This window comes from Mesoplodon densirostris, chromosome 1 (genome assembly GCF_025265405.1).
Source record: "Mesoplodon densirostris isolate mMesDen1 chromosome 1, mMesDen1 primary haplotype, whole genome shotgun sequence".
Lineage (NCBI taxonomy): Eukaryota > Metazoa > Chordata > Mammalia > Artiodactyla > Ziphiidae > Mesoplodon > Mesoplodon densirostris.
In genome coordinates, this window is record NC_082661.1 from 113,925,526 (window position 1) to 113,939,490 (window position 13,965).

The following is a 13,965-nucleotide window of genomic DNA, read 5'->3' on the forward strand; positions in this document are numbered from 1 at the left end:
TTGTATATATATACCACATCCTCTTTATCCATTTATCTGTTGATTGACACTTAGGTTGCTTCCATATCTTGGCTATTGTAAACAATGCTGCTGTGAACACTGGGGTGCTTGTATCTTTTCAAATTAGTGTTTTTGTTTTCTTCGGATATATGCCCAGGAGTGGGATTGCTGGATCATATGGTAGTTCTATTTTTATTTTTTTGAGGAGCCTCCATTCTGTTCTCCATAGTAGCTGCACCAATTTACATTCCCACCAATGGTGTAGGAGGGTTCGCTTTTCTCTTCACCCTCTCCAGCATTTGTTATTTGTAGACTTTTTGATGATGACCATTCTGACCGGTGTGAGATGATACCTCATTGTGGTTTTGATTTTCAGTCCTCTAATAATTAGCAGTGTTGAGCATCTTTTCATGTGCTTGTTGGCCATCTGTATGTCTTCTTTAGAGAAATGTCTATTTAGTTATTCTGCCCATTTTTTGACGGGGTTGTTTGTTGTCAATTGTATCCCAATAAAACTGGAAAAAAAAATAAATCACATAAAATCTAAATTCTTAAAATTTCAGATATTGTGTGCTTATCTCTAGAAGTTGCATTTTGTTTTTCTAATCTTCCATTTTTTCTCATTAGATTTGTTTTTCTTTAAATCCTTGAGCATATTGAGCATATTTATAATAGCTATTTTATTATGCTTCTCTGTGAATTCCATTCTTTCTTTTCTTGGTCTCTTTCTTTGAGATAAGTTTTCTACTGTTTTGGGCCACATTTTCTTATTTCTTCCTATATCTAGTAATTTTTAAATTAGATGCTAGACATTGTAAATATATGTTGTTGTGTGCCTAGATTTTGTTGACTTAAAGAGTAGGGACTTTGTCCTGGCAGGCAGTTAAGTTCCTTATGGATCAGTTTGATCATTTGGATACTTATTTTAAAGGACTTTAGCCTTTATTCTAGGACTAGTTTAGCCTTCCTACTATGGTATGACTCTTCTGAGGTCTCAACTGGGTGCCTGTATGTTCAATGAACTCTTCCTCTCTGATTGGTTGGAACTCAAATGTATCCCAACCCCCCCCCCCCCCCCCACCGGGAGCTCTGGGAATTGTTCAGCTTACAGCTCCTTGGACATTCTTTCCTCAGACCTAGGGCATTTTATCTTCTGTACAAATGACAGCATTCAGCCAGAGCCTCCAGGGCCTCCACAACCAGGAACCTAGTTCTCTTTGTCTGGGCAGCAACCTTCTGATAGAACTCTGTGCCACAAATTCCAGTTTCTCAGCCTCCCCAAACTCTAATCTCTGATCCTCATCTCAAGATGTATTCTTGTGTATTCTTCTTAGAATCCCCTTTTGCACCTTGGTTTGTAAGTGCCCCCAGGCAGAAAGCTGAGGCAATGACAGGATTCACTTAGGTTGCAGCCTTTTTCTCAGGGATTGCGGACCTGTGCTGCCTGTTTTTCACTGTTTGAAAATCCTTGTTTCACATAGTATCTCCAGTTGGCAATTGTTTATCATGGAAGGGTGAGTCTGATCCCAGTTTCCCCAGAGTGGATAGGAGCAGGAGTTCTTGGCCCATCTTTCTGGTTTTATTTCCCCTCATCCCCGCACTTTTACCTTCTGTCCCTGACACACTGACTGCTTCTACTTCCTGCTTTCTTACACCCTTGAGTCTCGGCAACACTGGTTTCCTTCTACCCTGGCCCAAATCTAGTAAATTTCTGTTTTCTTCAAGATTCGGCTAAGTCAATAATATCTTTGGGAAACCTGACCTGTTTGCTTCCCCACTTTCCATTTTAGTCGGTCTGATCTATAAAACCTCTATTATAAAATGTACTAAATCGTATCAAAATAAAAAAAAACATACCTCTTTCCACTATACTATGAGTTCTTTAAGAGCCCATCTTATAAATATTTGTGTCTGGTATGTTGCAGAGGCTTAAGAAATGTTAAATGGGACCCCATGTTTAATGGGACATCAAGAAAAACCATGTGCTTATTAATCTGCTTAATTTTAAATATTTTTAAGGATTTGGCAAAGGCGGTTTGGTGTATGACTGGCCCCTCTTAGGAGGAAAATTACAAAAAGCCTTGCCGTTTGAACATTTTTCCTGGATAAAATGTTTTCAAGGATCAGTGATAGAGTGATAAATAAAGACTGCAAAATATTGTCTGATATGGAGTGATCTGTTGTACAAAGAAGACACAAGGATTACCAGATTGAAAGAGACTGGCTTCTGGCACAATTCATCTCTGAGTGATAACCAATTTTTTTGGTCTTAAACAGGGGTCTAAATGAGCCTTTTTTGGTGCATCTGTAAGGAGCTATTGTGATCCCTGAATGGACATGTGTACACAACTCTGTCATTCTTATCCTATTTTTATATTTGTGTAATAATTATCCTGAGATAAACATGAATCTACTGAAACAGAGGACAAGAAAGAGGGTAAGAGACTCTTTGGGGGCAAGTCAAATAAGTTCACTGCAAGGTAGGGAGTTTCTTAGCAAAGAAGAAACTTAGGAAAGTGTGTAAGTGAAGATAACCCAAGTGTGGGCTTCAGGTTCTGTAAAAAGACATTATCCAAAGATAAGGAAAGGTAACCTAGGACTTAGTTGTTTCTTTTGAGTTAGAACGTTTTCTTAAAAACAAGCAAAGAAACAAACAAATGAGACATACTGTATCTGTCCACCCACCCATCCACTTACCCATTCACCCACCACACCATTCCTCCATCCCTCTATCCATCCTTCTTTCCCAGTATATACCTAACCTACCCTATTCTAATGATGCTGTAAATTGCTCAAAACATTAAAAAATTCCTCTTTCAGAATTACCTGCAGAATCACACACTTTTTTTTTTATACCTTGTAATTGTACTTTGTTTTTGACTAAAACAGTTATCAAATATTTTATTTATCAGATTCAGTTCAGAATGACTTTTGGATGTTTTCAAAACTCATATATGTTCATAAGAGAAAGATTTCTCAACACTGAATATATTCAAAACAATCAATTGTAATAACTGAAAGATTTAAAATTCAGGAAAATGCAGTAGGAAAGAGACCACCAGTCTAACATAAAGCAGTGGGGAAGAGGATGGCTCACTAACTGAGCACTGGTATAAAGCACATGTATCTAACGCAGCTGAACTGAAGTTGCAATGATGCAAATGATGCCTGTACTGAGGACCAAAGAACGATGCTTGTGTATAAAGATGCACAGGCTAGAAAGGTGTGGAAGACACCTGTTCTTTCAGTCTCAACTACAGGCTGAGAGGCATCAGACCTCACAACTGTGTTCTCCAGACCACCATCAAATATAAAGCAGATGTGTAATTCTTATCTAACTAGGAGTACACAAGTTGATTTTACTTAGTTGTAATAAAACTGTATGTACAATATTATCTGTAGAAAGCACATAATGAAATTAGCTAAGTAACCATTTGTGTTTAGGTCATATCAACAAGTATGAAAATTACAGTTTAGTTTTTTCCTAAAATCTCAGAAAAGATGGTCTTTTATCTTAATGCTTGAAACAGAATTCTAATGATTTTTAAGGCTCTTTTAATAAATTAAGATCTGAGAATGAACGAATGACTTATTGTGATCAGGCTTCAGAAAATTTGGTAAGACCAGTTTAATTTACTTTGGAAATCAGCCAAACTTTGCCACAAAACACGCTCTTCTAAACTCATCTCTCATTGACTTTGGTCATGAGAGAAAAAACAAGCTCAGCACTTGAGCAAGAATACTGCAGCCCAGACTCAAATGATATTCTAGTCACTTTGGCCTCAAAGGACACATTGTATTATTTAGTTTCTCTCAAATAGCTGAGTTGCAACCCAGCATCCCCAAAGTGGCAGGATGTATTTTTCTGTTCAGCTCATATAACACAATAAAATTAGTAGTACCTCCTTCCCAACTCAGTGTACAGTCAAGTGTGTATATTTTGTATTGACAAATGTAGCTGCTTTTTATTTTTATTTTTTTGCAGCTGCTTTTTAAATCGTGGAGCTTAAAATTGGACATAACCTGGGGGGAAAAGCTGATAAATACCGTGTGTGTTGCTACTTTTTGTGTGATACTCTAAAATACCAGTTTGTGCTGAACCTAAAACCTCTTTTGTTTCCCTTTGACCTCAATCTGGAATTGTTATTTCAAACGGCAAGTCTTTGTTTTGTTTTATCCCCCATCTTCCCTCCCCATCCCAACTGCTCCTGCAAGGTTTTTTTTTTTTTTTTTTTCCTCGGTACGCGGGCCTCTCACTGTTGTGGCCTCTCCCGTTGCGGAGCACAGGCTCCGGATGTGCAGGCTCAGCGGCCATGGCTCAGGGGCCCAGCCGCTCTGCGGCATGTGGGATCTTCTCAGACTGGGACACGAACCCGTGTCCCCTGCATTGGCAGGTGAACTCTCAACCACTGCACCACCAGGGAAGCCTGCTCCTGCAAGGTTTTAAGCCTGTTAACATTTTGAAATGCTTTGGCTTCATAGTATATAGAGTGTTACCCTGAGGAATATATTGAAAAATAACAGAGCTGACCAAGGATTGGACAGGTTGGAAATAAATGGGGATATTTTGCCCCCAATTTGGGACAAACTGGAAATAGTTGAAGGATAATCAGCAAAGTAAGGGTAACATGGATAATTCAAAACCTCCAGTAGTTTCAATCTCCAAATGTTAAGCTATTGAATTTCTTTCCTCCCTACTGACTTTTCTAAATATTGCCTTGTAACCCTTCCTTAACTTTTGGCAATTTTATTATAATGTATCTTGGTGTGGGTTCCTTTGGGTTCATTTTATTTGGAACTCTCTGGGCCTTCTGGATCTGGACTTCTGTTTTCTTCCCCAGGTCACAGAAGTTTTCAGCCATTATTTCTCCAAATAAGTCTTTTACCCACCGGTGTCTCTCTTCTCCTTCTGGGATCCCTATGATGTAAATATTGGTCTGCTTAATGCTTTCCCACAAGTCCCTTGAGCTCTCTTTACTCTTTTTCATTCTTTTTTTTCTTTTAGCGGCTCTGATTAGATGAGTTCCACTGCCCTTCCTGTCTTTGATTCACTGATCCTTTCTTGTACTTCATCTAGTCTGTTGTTGAACCCCTTTATTATAGTTTTCAGTTCAGTTATTATATTCTTCATCTCTGTGATTACTGTTTCATACTTTCTGATATTTTCTTTCTCTTTTTTTGTTGAAATTCTCACTTGTTCATGCGTTGCTCTTGTGTCAACAACAACAAAAAATCAATAGTCAATCTAAGAAAGAAACGGAAAATTTTTTGCAAGCCAAACTGCAGATCGTAATCTGGGAGACAGTCTCTCAGAGAGCTCTGAGAACTGTTCCAAAGTGGTGGAGGGTCGGGGAGCTTCAGTACATATGTGATTTTGGTGAAGGGTGCATGAAACCAAGCACACGCCTCAGTAGAAGCTTGCTGCTAGCCATGAGGAACAGACATCTTAGTTAATGGTTTTAGTACTTTTCTAAGTACGGAAAGATACAAGAATCCAGGTTCATACAAAATTTCTCCCGAAAATATCTATCATAGGGCCAGTTCTGTCAGTTTTCCCAGAGCACAGAGTGCCTCATCCTGATCTTCACCCTGAACTCCTTTCAAGGTGTATTGTAGGTCAATGACTGCAGTGGCTAATGGCTTGATTCTCGTAGAAATTGATGGTAAGCAATATTCTTTATTTTACAGTCCCTTCCCTTTTTTTTTTTTTTTTTTTTGAGGTACGCGGGCCTCTCACTGTTGTGGCCTCTCCCGTTGTGGAGCACAGGCTCCGGACGCGCAGGCTCATCAGCCATGGCTCACGGGCCCAGCCACTCCGGAAAACGAACCCGTGTCCCCTGCATCAGCAGGCAGACTCCCAACCACTGCGCCACCAGGGAAGCCCGTCCCTTCCCTTTTGGTCTTAATTTTGGCCAAGGTTTGGGAGGCATTTCATGACCAGTGTGTTCCACGGTGCTTGGGATGCTCATTCCCAGGTCAGGCAAGGATTTTGTTGATAGGCCACTTCCTGTGCTATTACTGGACTAGGCTCTGTTAACAGTAGCCAGAAGCCTCTGGACCAGCTGTCTCACTATTCTGTTATGGGCCAGGAAATCATTCCCTCTTGTTGCTTCTTCCCATATCTAGAGTACACTGTTACATATCATTGCTCTTATAGAAGTATACATCTGGTCAATTGTTGCAAGTTGCTTAATCATCATTAATTTTATCTGAGGCTCAGTCACACATTTGGTAATGCAAGAAACAATAAGCGTGTAAACTAGGCAGAATACAAGTAATATAGCTAGTGACATTAATGAGATGATAAGTAAATAATTAAGCTAAGAACTTCCATTAGGTGCAGCCCAGTATCTCTCCACATCATCTGACCAGTCTGTCTGCACCAATCACTATCTTTAAGGGAAATGATAAATTATACATAAAGTTCACCAAAGATGTCTGCACGTAAAAGGTGAGTGGTGGGTCACTGTGACCGCTTACAGGATTGAGAAACGAACGTTATCTTCTAAGGAGTTACGTGGCTGGTGCCAGAAGGAGGTCATGGGGGAGGCCTGGGTAACACATAATGCAGATACACAATGCACTCTGGGGGTGGGGGGCGGGGAGGAAGCCCAAACGGGCAGAGAAATCGTTTCACGTTTAAATTTTTCTTGTCTTGCCTTAAAATGTGAATTTTTATTTCATCAGTGCATTGTTCTCCTACCCTTGGTGTCTTTATGGCTATTTTCAGGTGAGACACTTACCTCTGTTTCATCAAGGTATTTTGCTGAGGTTTTATCTTGTTCTTTTGTTTGGAGCGTCTTCCTGTTTCTTCATTTTCCTGGACTCCCTGTGCTGGTTTCTGTGCATCAGATAAAACAGCCACTTCTCCCAGTCCTGAAGGAGCAGATGTGTAGGAGATAAACCTTGTCCAACCCTGCCCTAGCTCCTGGTGGTGTTTGCATGCCTGTGTGCAAAACCAGTTTTATCTTGTCAAATGAGGCTCCTCGGGGGAATTTTCAGGGCAAGATTTCCTTTTGTCTTCCTTTCCTGACACCCCTTTGATGTCTTGGAGAGGGAGCCCCTTCAGGTTGTCCGCACTGAGAATGTGGCTCTGGTATCTACCAAAAACTCACTTGGCTCTCCCCTGACTTCTAGGGTAACTGGGGCTTCTTGGTGGAGATGGGGGGTGGCGTTTTGAGGGGCCAGTTGGGGAGCCCCCAGGCTGCTTCTTCAGTTAGCAGGAGCTGAAAGGAAGGGGGTTTAGCTCAGGCCTTCCCCCTCTGTGGTTGGTCGGGGCCTTCCCACTTTCTTGCAGTAAGTGCACTGACTAGGTCCCAGCTTTGCTGGTGGCCTGTGTGTCCCAAGTCCCATGTTGGGGGCAGGGGCGCTCACCTGTGGAGTCTTCTTATTCTCTCCTCCCGGGTACCTGGGGGTGGTCTGCAGCGCTACTGCAAGCAAGGCGCCTTGTTTCTTCATCTTCTTTTTCTTCTTCTGCCACATCTTAGTTACTGAAAACCAGCTGGTAGGTGGGGGTGATAGGTCCCTACAGCAGTCTTTTGAAGTTTGCAGTGAGTATTTGGAGCACTAGGGGCAAAGGAAAACCTAAGGGGTCTTCAGGGGATCCTTTCAAAACAGGGAGTGAGGTCTTCCCCCCTGAGTTAAATTGCTGAGCAGCCTTAAGTCTGCATTTCTTCTGCAGCCTCTGCTCTGGTAAAGGGCCAGAAAGCACTGTACATAGGGAGTCTTACCTCATTTCTCTTTTCTCACGGAGTAAGTCCAGTTGGAGCATGGTGCTAGGATTTAATGAGCCATTCTCTGGCCATTTTCCCTGGTCACCTACTTGTTATTGCGGCCAGACGGTATTACAAAAGAAAATAAGTGGATATTTTTGTCATTTGCAGTAGAGCCATAGAGTTCCTGATGACTCAGAATGCACCCTAATGGGCTGTCCGAGGGGACTGATGTCTGGTTGCCCACATCCTTGGATCTCGGTTGAGAATTTGCCTTCACCTACCAAGAGGTCTATAATAAGTGTTGGTAGAGACACAGATTCGGCTGTTCTCAGCCCACTGAAAATTTCCTTCTCTAGAGAGTTGGTAAATAAGTTCTTCCAAATGATAATTTAAAAGTGCACACTCAGGTTGTTCAGGTACACCAAACTGACGCCCCTCTACAAATAACTTAGGTTACCAGGACCCTCTAACAAAAGTCATAACCAGGGCCCCTTTGGGTTGTCAAAGCCAGGACCCCCTAATGAGGGTCAAAACCAGGAAGAGGGACACAGATTATTTCACTGAAGCCTTTAGTGACCAGGGTCCCGATCAGCCTCTAGGACTCAGGCAGACAGGGGTGAAGTTATTATTTCCCATTTTGTTGAAAGTGCAAGTACTGATACACAGAAATACAAACAACAAACACAGTCGCACAGACAAAAGATCAGACTATGGAATTGTAGCCTAACAATTCCACCCCCCCTCCCAGATGCAGACCTCAAGTCCAGATTGGCCCCGCTCCCAAAAGAGAACAGCCCAGATTGGCTCATTTCTCGAAAGGGCATTAGCCTAGATGAAGGAGGGTAATTTCCAGCCTGCACGAGCCAGAGCGACTTACCCCCAAATGAAACAGAAGGCTGATGGTAGGTCAGAATGCATCTGGCTCAGAGTTCCCTGGAGCAGAATGAGCCCCAGTAGCTCCTGGGGACCCAGGGAAGGGGCTGCCCCCAGTCAAGGTCGACCTGCCACGGGCACAGGCTCCTGGCTGGCTTGTCAGAAATTGCTGCTAAACCCAAGGTCCTGTGCCCTGTGCACAAGGAGACCAAACCAAAATGTCAGAGTTTCGAGCAGAGAAAGGTTTATTGCAGGGCCAAGCAAAGAGAAGGGGAACTTGTGCTCAGAAGACCCAACCTCCCCGATGGCTTTCAGGCCAGGGTTTTTAAAGACAGTGTTAGGGGAGGGGGTCGTAGGCCGCGTGAGCGGCTCGTGGACCTTCTTTGGATTGGCTGGTGGTGAAGTAATAGGGTGATGTTTCCGGAATCTCAACCTTCCGGTTCCAACTAGTCTGGAGTCTACGGGTTGGGGGCCGTAGTTTCTGTAGAACAGCTCAAAGGTCTGCATCAAATTGTTGTGTTGTGTTCCTCCCTTCAGAAGGAACTAGGCTTCCCGCGAGTCTATTGCTCTGAGCAGTAACTGCTTGAGTTTGCTCTTTGGAAGTCAGCGAAGGCCTAGGAGACTAAAGGCTCTTTTCTCAAGGCTGATTGGGAGCTGGACCCTCAGGCAGTAGCTTTTAAAGTACACAAATAGACCTCTCTTTAGGGAAGACCGGAGGATGGGCGTTTCTGTCTGCTCCCTCTGCACTGAGCCCTGGGGTGTGTGTTGTTTCTTTGCTACCATCCCATTGAACCCGTGAACACAAGCCCTGCTGGCCACTAGAGCCAGGCTTTCAAGGGATATGGCCTCTGGGTGGCAATGCTAGAGATGCCACAGGCTTCTTTCTTGGAGACACTGGAGACCTGGCGGGGCAGAGGGAGAGCACGAATGTGACACCCACTGGCTCCCATCTCTGGAGAGGGCTGCCGTTGGCCCCAGGATGTGTTTTCAATTAGCAGCACCCCGGCACCCCCCCACTGCAGCTATCAAGATAAGCTCACAGCCTCTTTCACGGAAAGACCGGGGAGTTTGCTGCCTCTGGGCTCTGGCCTGGGTGGTAGCTGGTTAAGAACTGTTTTCCCCTTGTTACAGTTCTGTGGGACGTGGGAATGTAAGTCTGGTTGGCCACCAGAGCCAGGTGGTCAGGGGGCACCCCCCGGCAGGCAGCGCCAAATCCGGAGCCCCAGACATGCACACTCCCCTTTCTGGGAGATCCTCGCAACCCCAGGAAAGGAGAGGGCGCACACAAAGATGGTGCCTGCTGCCTTGGCTGTCCTTGGGGTGTATTTCAGTGGCCTCCAGAAATGTGTTAAATGCCTGCCCCTCAGGCTGAAGCTTTCAAGACAGGCAACAGGCCTCTTACACTGAAAGACTGGGCACAGTTCAGTCCCGGCCTCGGTGCTGGGCCCTGGGGCGTTAGCCTGGTGAGTCCTGGAGAGCCCTTGAAGGTCTGCTCTTCAGATGCTATAGCCTCGTGGGTCTCGGGGACGCAGCCGCACTGGCTTTCCAAGCTAGATGGTTTTTGGGGATTCATGTCTCAGGTGTAGGTCTTAAAAGTTGGGGTGCCCGATGTGGAGGTCAAAGCATCACTCCTCAGGGAGAAGCTGGAAGCCGTCAGCCCCCCAGCCCACCCCTGACTGTGGGTCGCTGTGCCAGGAGTGGGGTTTAAGGTGAGAGCATGTCTTGGCCTCTCCTACCTGTTTTGATGTGGGTTTTGTTCATCAGATTCTAAGAGTCGCTTTGCTAGTTCTTGGATTTCTTTCAGAGGAAATTGTTCTGTGTGTAGCTGTAGATTCAGGGTGTCCACGGGATGCGGGTGAGCTCAGGGTCCTCCTGTGTCACCATCTTGAACCGGAACCCCTTGTAGCTCTTCCGTCTTTGATTCAAAACATTAACAGGTCATCCAAAATAGTGAGAAGCAGATCACCAGGAATGAGCTCTGAAGGGCTGGAAAGAATTCCCCACTCCTCCCCTCCCCTCCCCCATCACCTAGTACTGGGCTTGCACGTAATTGGCAATCAGTGAACGTTGCTGAAAGGAAGAGTCAAGCTGAGATGTGCAGGTAAAGTGGGGACATTCAGGTTGGCAGGCTTACACTGATAGATGCTGCTCCTGAGTTCTTCTGGGAATAGACACCTAGAAGCAGATGTGCCCTCGTCTTGAGAATCCTTCAAACACTGCAGATGCAAAGCAGAAAAAAAGAGTAATTCTGAGTTCCTGGAGTGCTGGTGGTTGAATTCACCCACCTTTTGCAAGGCCCACCAGAGGAGCTGAGGTGCTTCCCTCACTGAGCCTCTGTTCACTGACGCTCCTGCCTCAGGTCTTTGCATGTGTACTGCCTGGAATACATGTGCTCCCATCTGCACCTGTCAAATTTCTCTTCATCCATTAGACAGTGGCAACAATTTGACTTTCCTGGATCCTCTTGATTTAGACTGAATTCTTTAGTTGTATTCTCTCAGAGGACCCTCCACTCTTCCTTCACAGCACTTACCATGTTTTGTAACTACGCACGCTGTGTTACGGACAGCATGTTGCCCTGGCAGTGCAGGGAACAAACTGGACCTCAGTGCTTAGTGTGGCACTTAGTAAGGGGCTCAGTGCAGATCTGCTATTGGGGGTGGGGAGGGGGGAGGGACATAGTCTTTTTTTTAAAAAAAATGAGTGGTTTGACCTTAGGACTTCTGTCTAAACTCCATTTAAAGGCAGTAAAGATTGAAATATTCAAGTTCTCACAAAGACCACAATTAAGAAATGAAAGTTATCCTTTTCTAGTGACATAAATTTATAGGGGAGCTAAAGAGAGAAACTATATGGGTTACCAAAAACAGCCACCAATTTGAGATCTGGTCATAATATTTAAACTGCAATGAGAATAGGTCCTCAAGTCTATTTTTATGAAATTTATCCCCACTGTGAAGTGGTAGTGTGTACAAAGGTAACAGAGCTTGTGATAGTTTACAGAAATATTTGCTACAACATGCATATTATGAAGTGCTTCAAACATATACATATTAAGTTTCATGCTGAATAAATAATCCCCCCAATTTCATTTTTATTTTTACATAAAAATATAATATTGCACTCTTAACAAGACCAGTCATTTTGCATATTTTCTCTTTAGATAAATGATGAAATTCAGCCTTAAAAAAAAAAAGACTGAGTAGCAACCTTATTCTAATAAGGGACTAATGTAAAGTTCTCAGTAGAAAAATGAAAGTTAGACAATAGCTGCGATTTTTTTTTTTAAACAAAGCAAATCACTTCAACGTGAATAGGAATAGTCTCATCTCTGCACCTATTTGGACCTCAGAATTAATAGGTGGTCTGTGCAAACCATGATCTCAGTGCAGCCGTGAAGTGCTCTTACCTATGTATGCAACTGAAGGTTACGAGCATACGTAGCCACTTGCTTCCTCTTGTATTTATCTTGACAGCAGAGACTTTGCAATTGTATTTTATACAGTTTTTAAGCAGAATGTTTTAGAAAGTCTAGAAGTTACAAAAGTAGTTCTGTAAACACCATATGAATTAAATTTCCATAGCAAACACGCAAGTAGTTCTTAGGCAGGAATACATCTTTTTATCTCATGGTAACATTACTGAGCTTATTTTACAGTGTTTTCAAAGCCAATAAAGCAGCACCCCAAGTAAAAATAGAGCCATAATATCATGACAGACTATTCCAGGATTTTTAGGAACTCTGTCTTTATCATGTGTAAGTTTGCTGTGGAGTACACAGATTTTTCTGTTGTTCCTAGAATTCTCAAGTGGTATAGGTTAGTAGAAACAGTGGAAACTGCTTCCTAAAAGAATTATTCTGCCTCCTGTTTAAAACGAAGTAAGCTGTGTCCTTTGGGGAAGAAAACTCCTCCTGCATATTAGATTAAACGCCTTAACTGGACTGCATTATTAATATCTGTGCAAACTTTTTCTGAAATGGAGGCTTTCTATTGCAAATTGTTAAGTATTCAATGCTCTGTAAATGGCAGATATTAAAAGAATTATTATTGTGTTTAAATCTTAGTGACTCAACTAAGGATATTCCATATCTAGTGTTATGGATTTTAAGTAGGATTTTTATGAAGAAACAGAATGTGTCTGAAAATCAAAGATACTTGTGTTGTTGTTTGTGACTGTCAAAAAATTCTGGTTCTACTTTGAGCTAAGAAGGCAACAGGCAAAAACTGCCTAACACTGAGATTCACATATTCAGATATTCCAAAAAATCTTTGGTGCAGAAGCACCTACTGAATTACATACTTCTCAGAGAAAGCAATGATCAAGTCCTGAATTCTTTATCCTTATCTTTCCTTTTTTGGGGGGAGTGGGGTGGGTGTGTTATCTTGGCAGAAAACTTTTAAAATATAATCTTTAGAACATTTTATACAAACAGCTAACCAATTTAAATTCTACTGGCTTTTTTGGAATAATAGAAAATAGAAAGTAATAGAAAACAGAAATAGATGCTCATCTTTTCTTCAGAATCCTCTATGGAAAAAAACCTTTAAGAACATGATTTTAATTTACTGTGCCAGACTTAAACCTTGTGGTTAGTGCATACTGACATACCCTCCAGGTTATCACTAAACAAAACTTTCCTCTCAGGACCTTGTGAGGCTGCAGAATTTTGTGCAGACGAACAGACTTTATCATTACTTGGATGGTTTGTTTGGTCATCCAGTTCTTCGGGTTTGACCTCCTGTAACTGGCGAGGTCAGCAAATCTAGCTTGGAGTTGAAGTGCCTTGCAGAATGCGAGGTTCTCCTCACTCATCCCGCTGCATAGCTGCTGAGGAAGGAATAGAACATTGGCTGTTTCAGGCGCTGCTGGTCCTTCCGACACCAGGCGATCACGGTCCCATCACTGTTGGCTGTGTACAAATGGTGGCCATCGCAGGAAAATGTAAGGCTGTGGAAAAAAAATCCCATTTGTATATTGTGTCTCTGAAAAGTGTATCAGCATATTGGTGATCACATGAAAATCAGTGTAAGGGGGTTAAGATATCTTTACTGGAGCACAGAGACAAACAAAATGACGGCCTACAACGCATTGGTATTGACTGTAATTCTAATATAGTTTACTTGCTCTGCTGGCATGTTTGTGAAGCTCCTTCTAACCAAGTGATACAGACTAAAACCAGGACCAAAAGGATCGGTACGTTCTGTTCCTTCTTTGCATATTTTCTTTTCCCTTCTTGTTTAGCCTGATTACTTAAACTACAAATACTTGGGTATAGGAAACTTCGAAAAATACAGCAGTACTACACTTTCTCTCTATAGAAATGAATGGTGATTATTTTATGGAGGTATTTTATTTCCCTGAAAGGGGAAAGGGT

General features: G+C 42.8%; 1 protein-coding gene across 5 annotated transcripts in view; it reads right to left on the minus strand.

Annotated features, from left to right (window-relative positions):
- Positions 1-11,482: 11,482 nt before the first annotated feature.
- LYST (lysosomal trafficking regulator) overlaps positions 11,483-13,965 on the minus strand; it is a 197,310-nt gene continuing 194,827 nt past the window's right edge. For all 5 annotated transcript variants that reach the window (XM_060108116.1, XM_060108109.1, XM_060108094.1 and 2 more), the window contains one exon: positions 11,483-13,538. In XM_060108116.1, the coding sequence (XP_059964099.1) occupies positions 13,400-13,538 (139 nt within the window). In that variant the 3' untranslated portion in view covers positions 11,483-13,399. The remainder of the gene's footprint in view (positions 13,539-13,965) is intronic.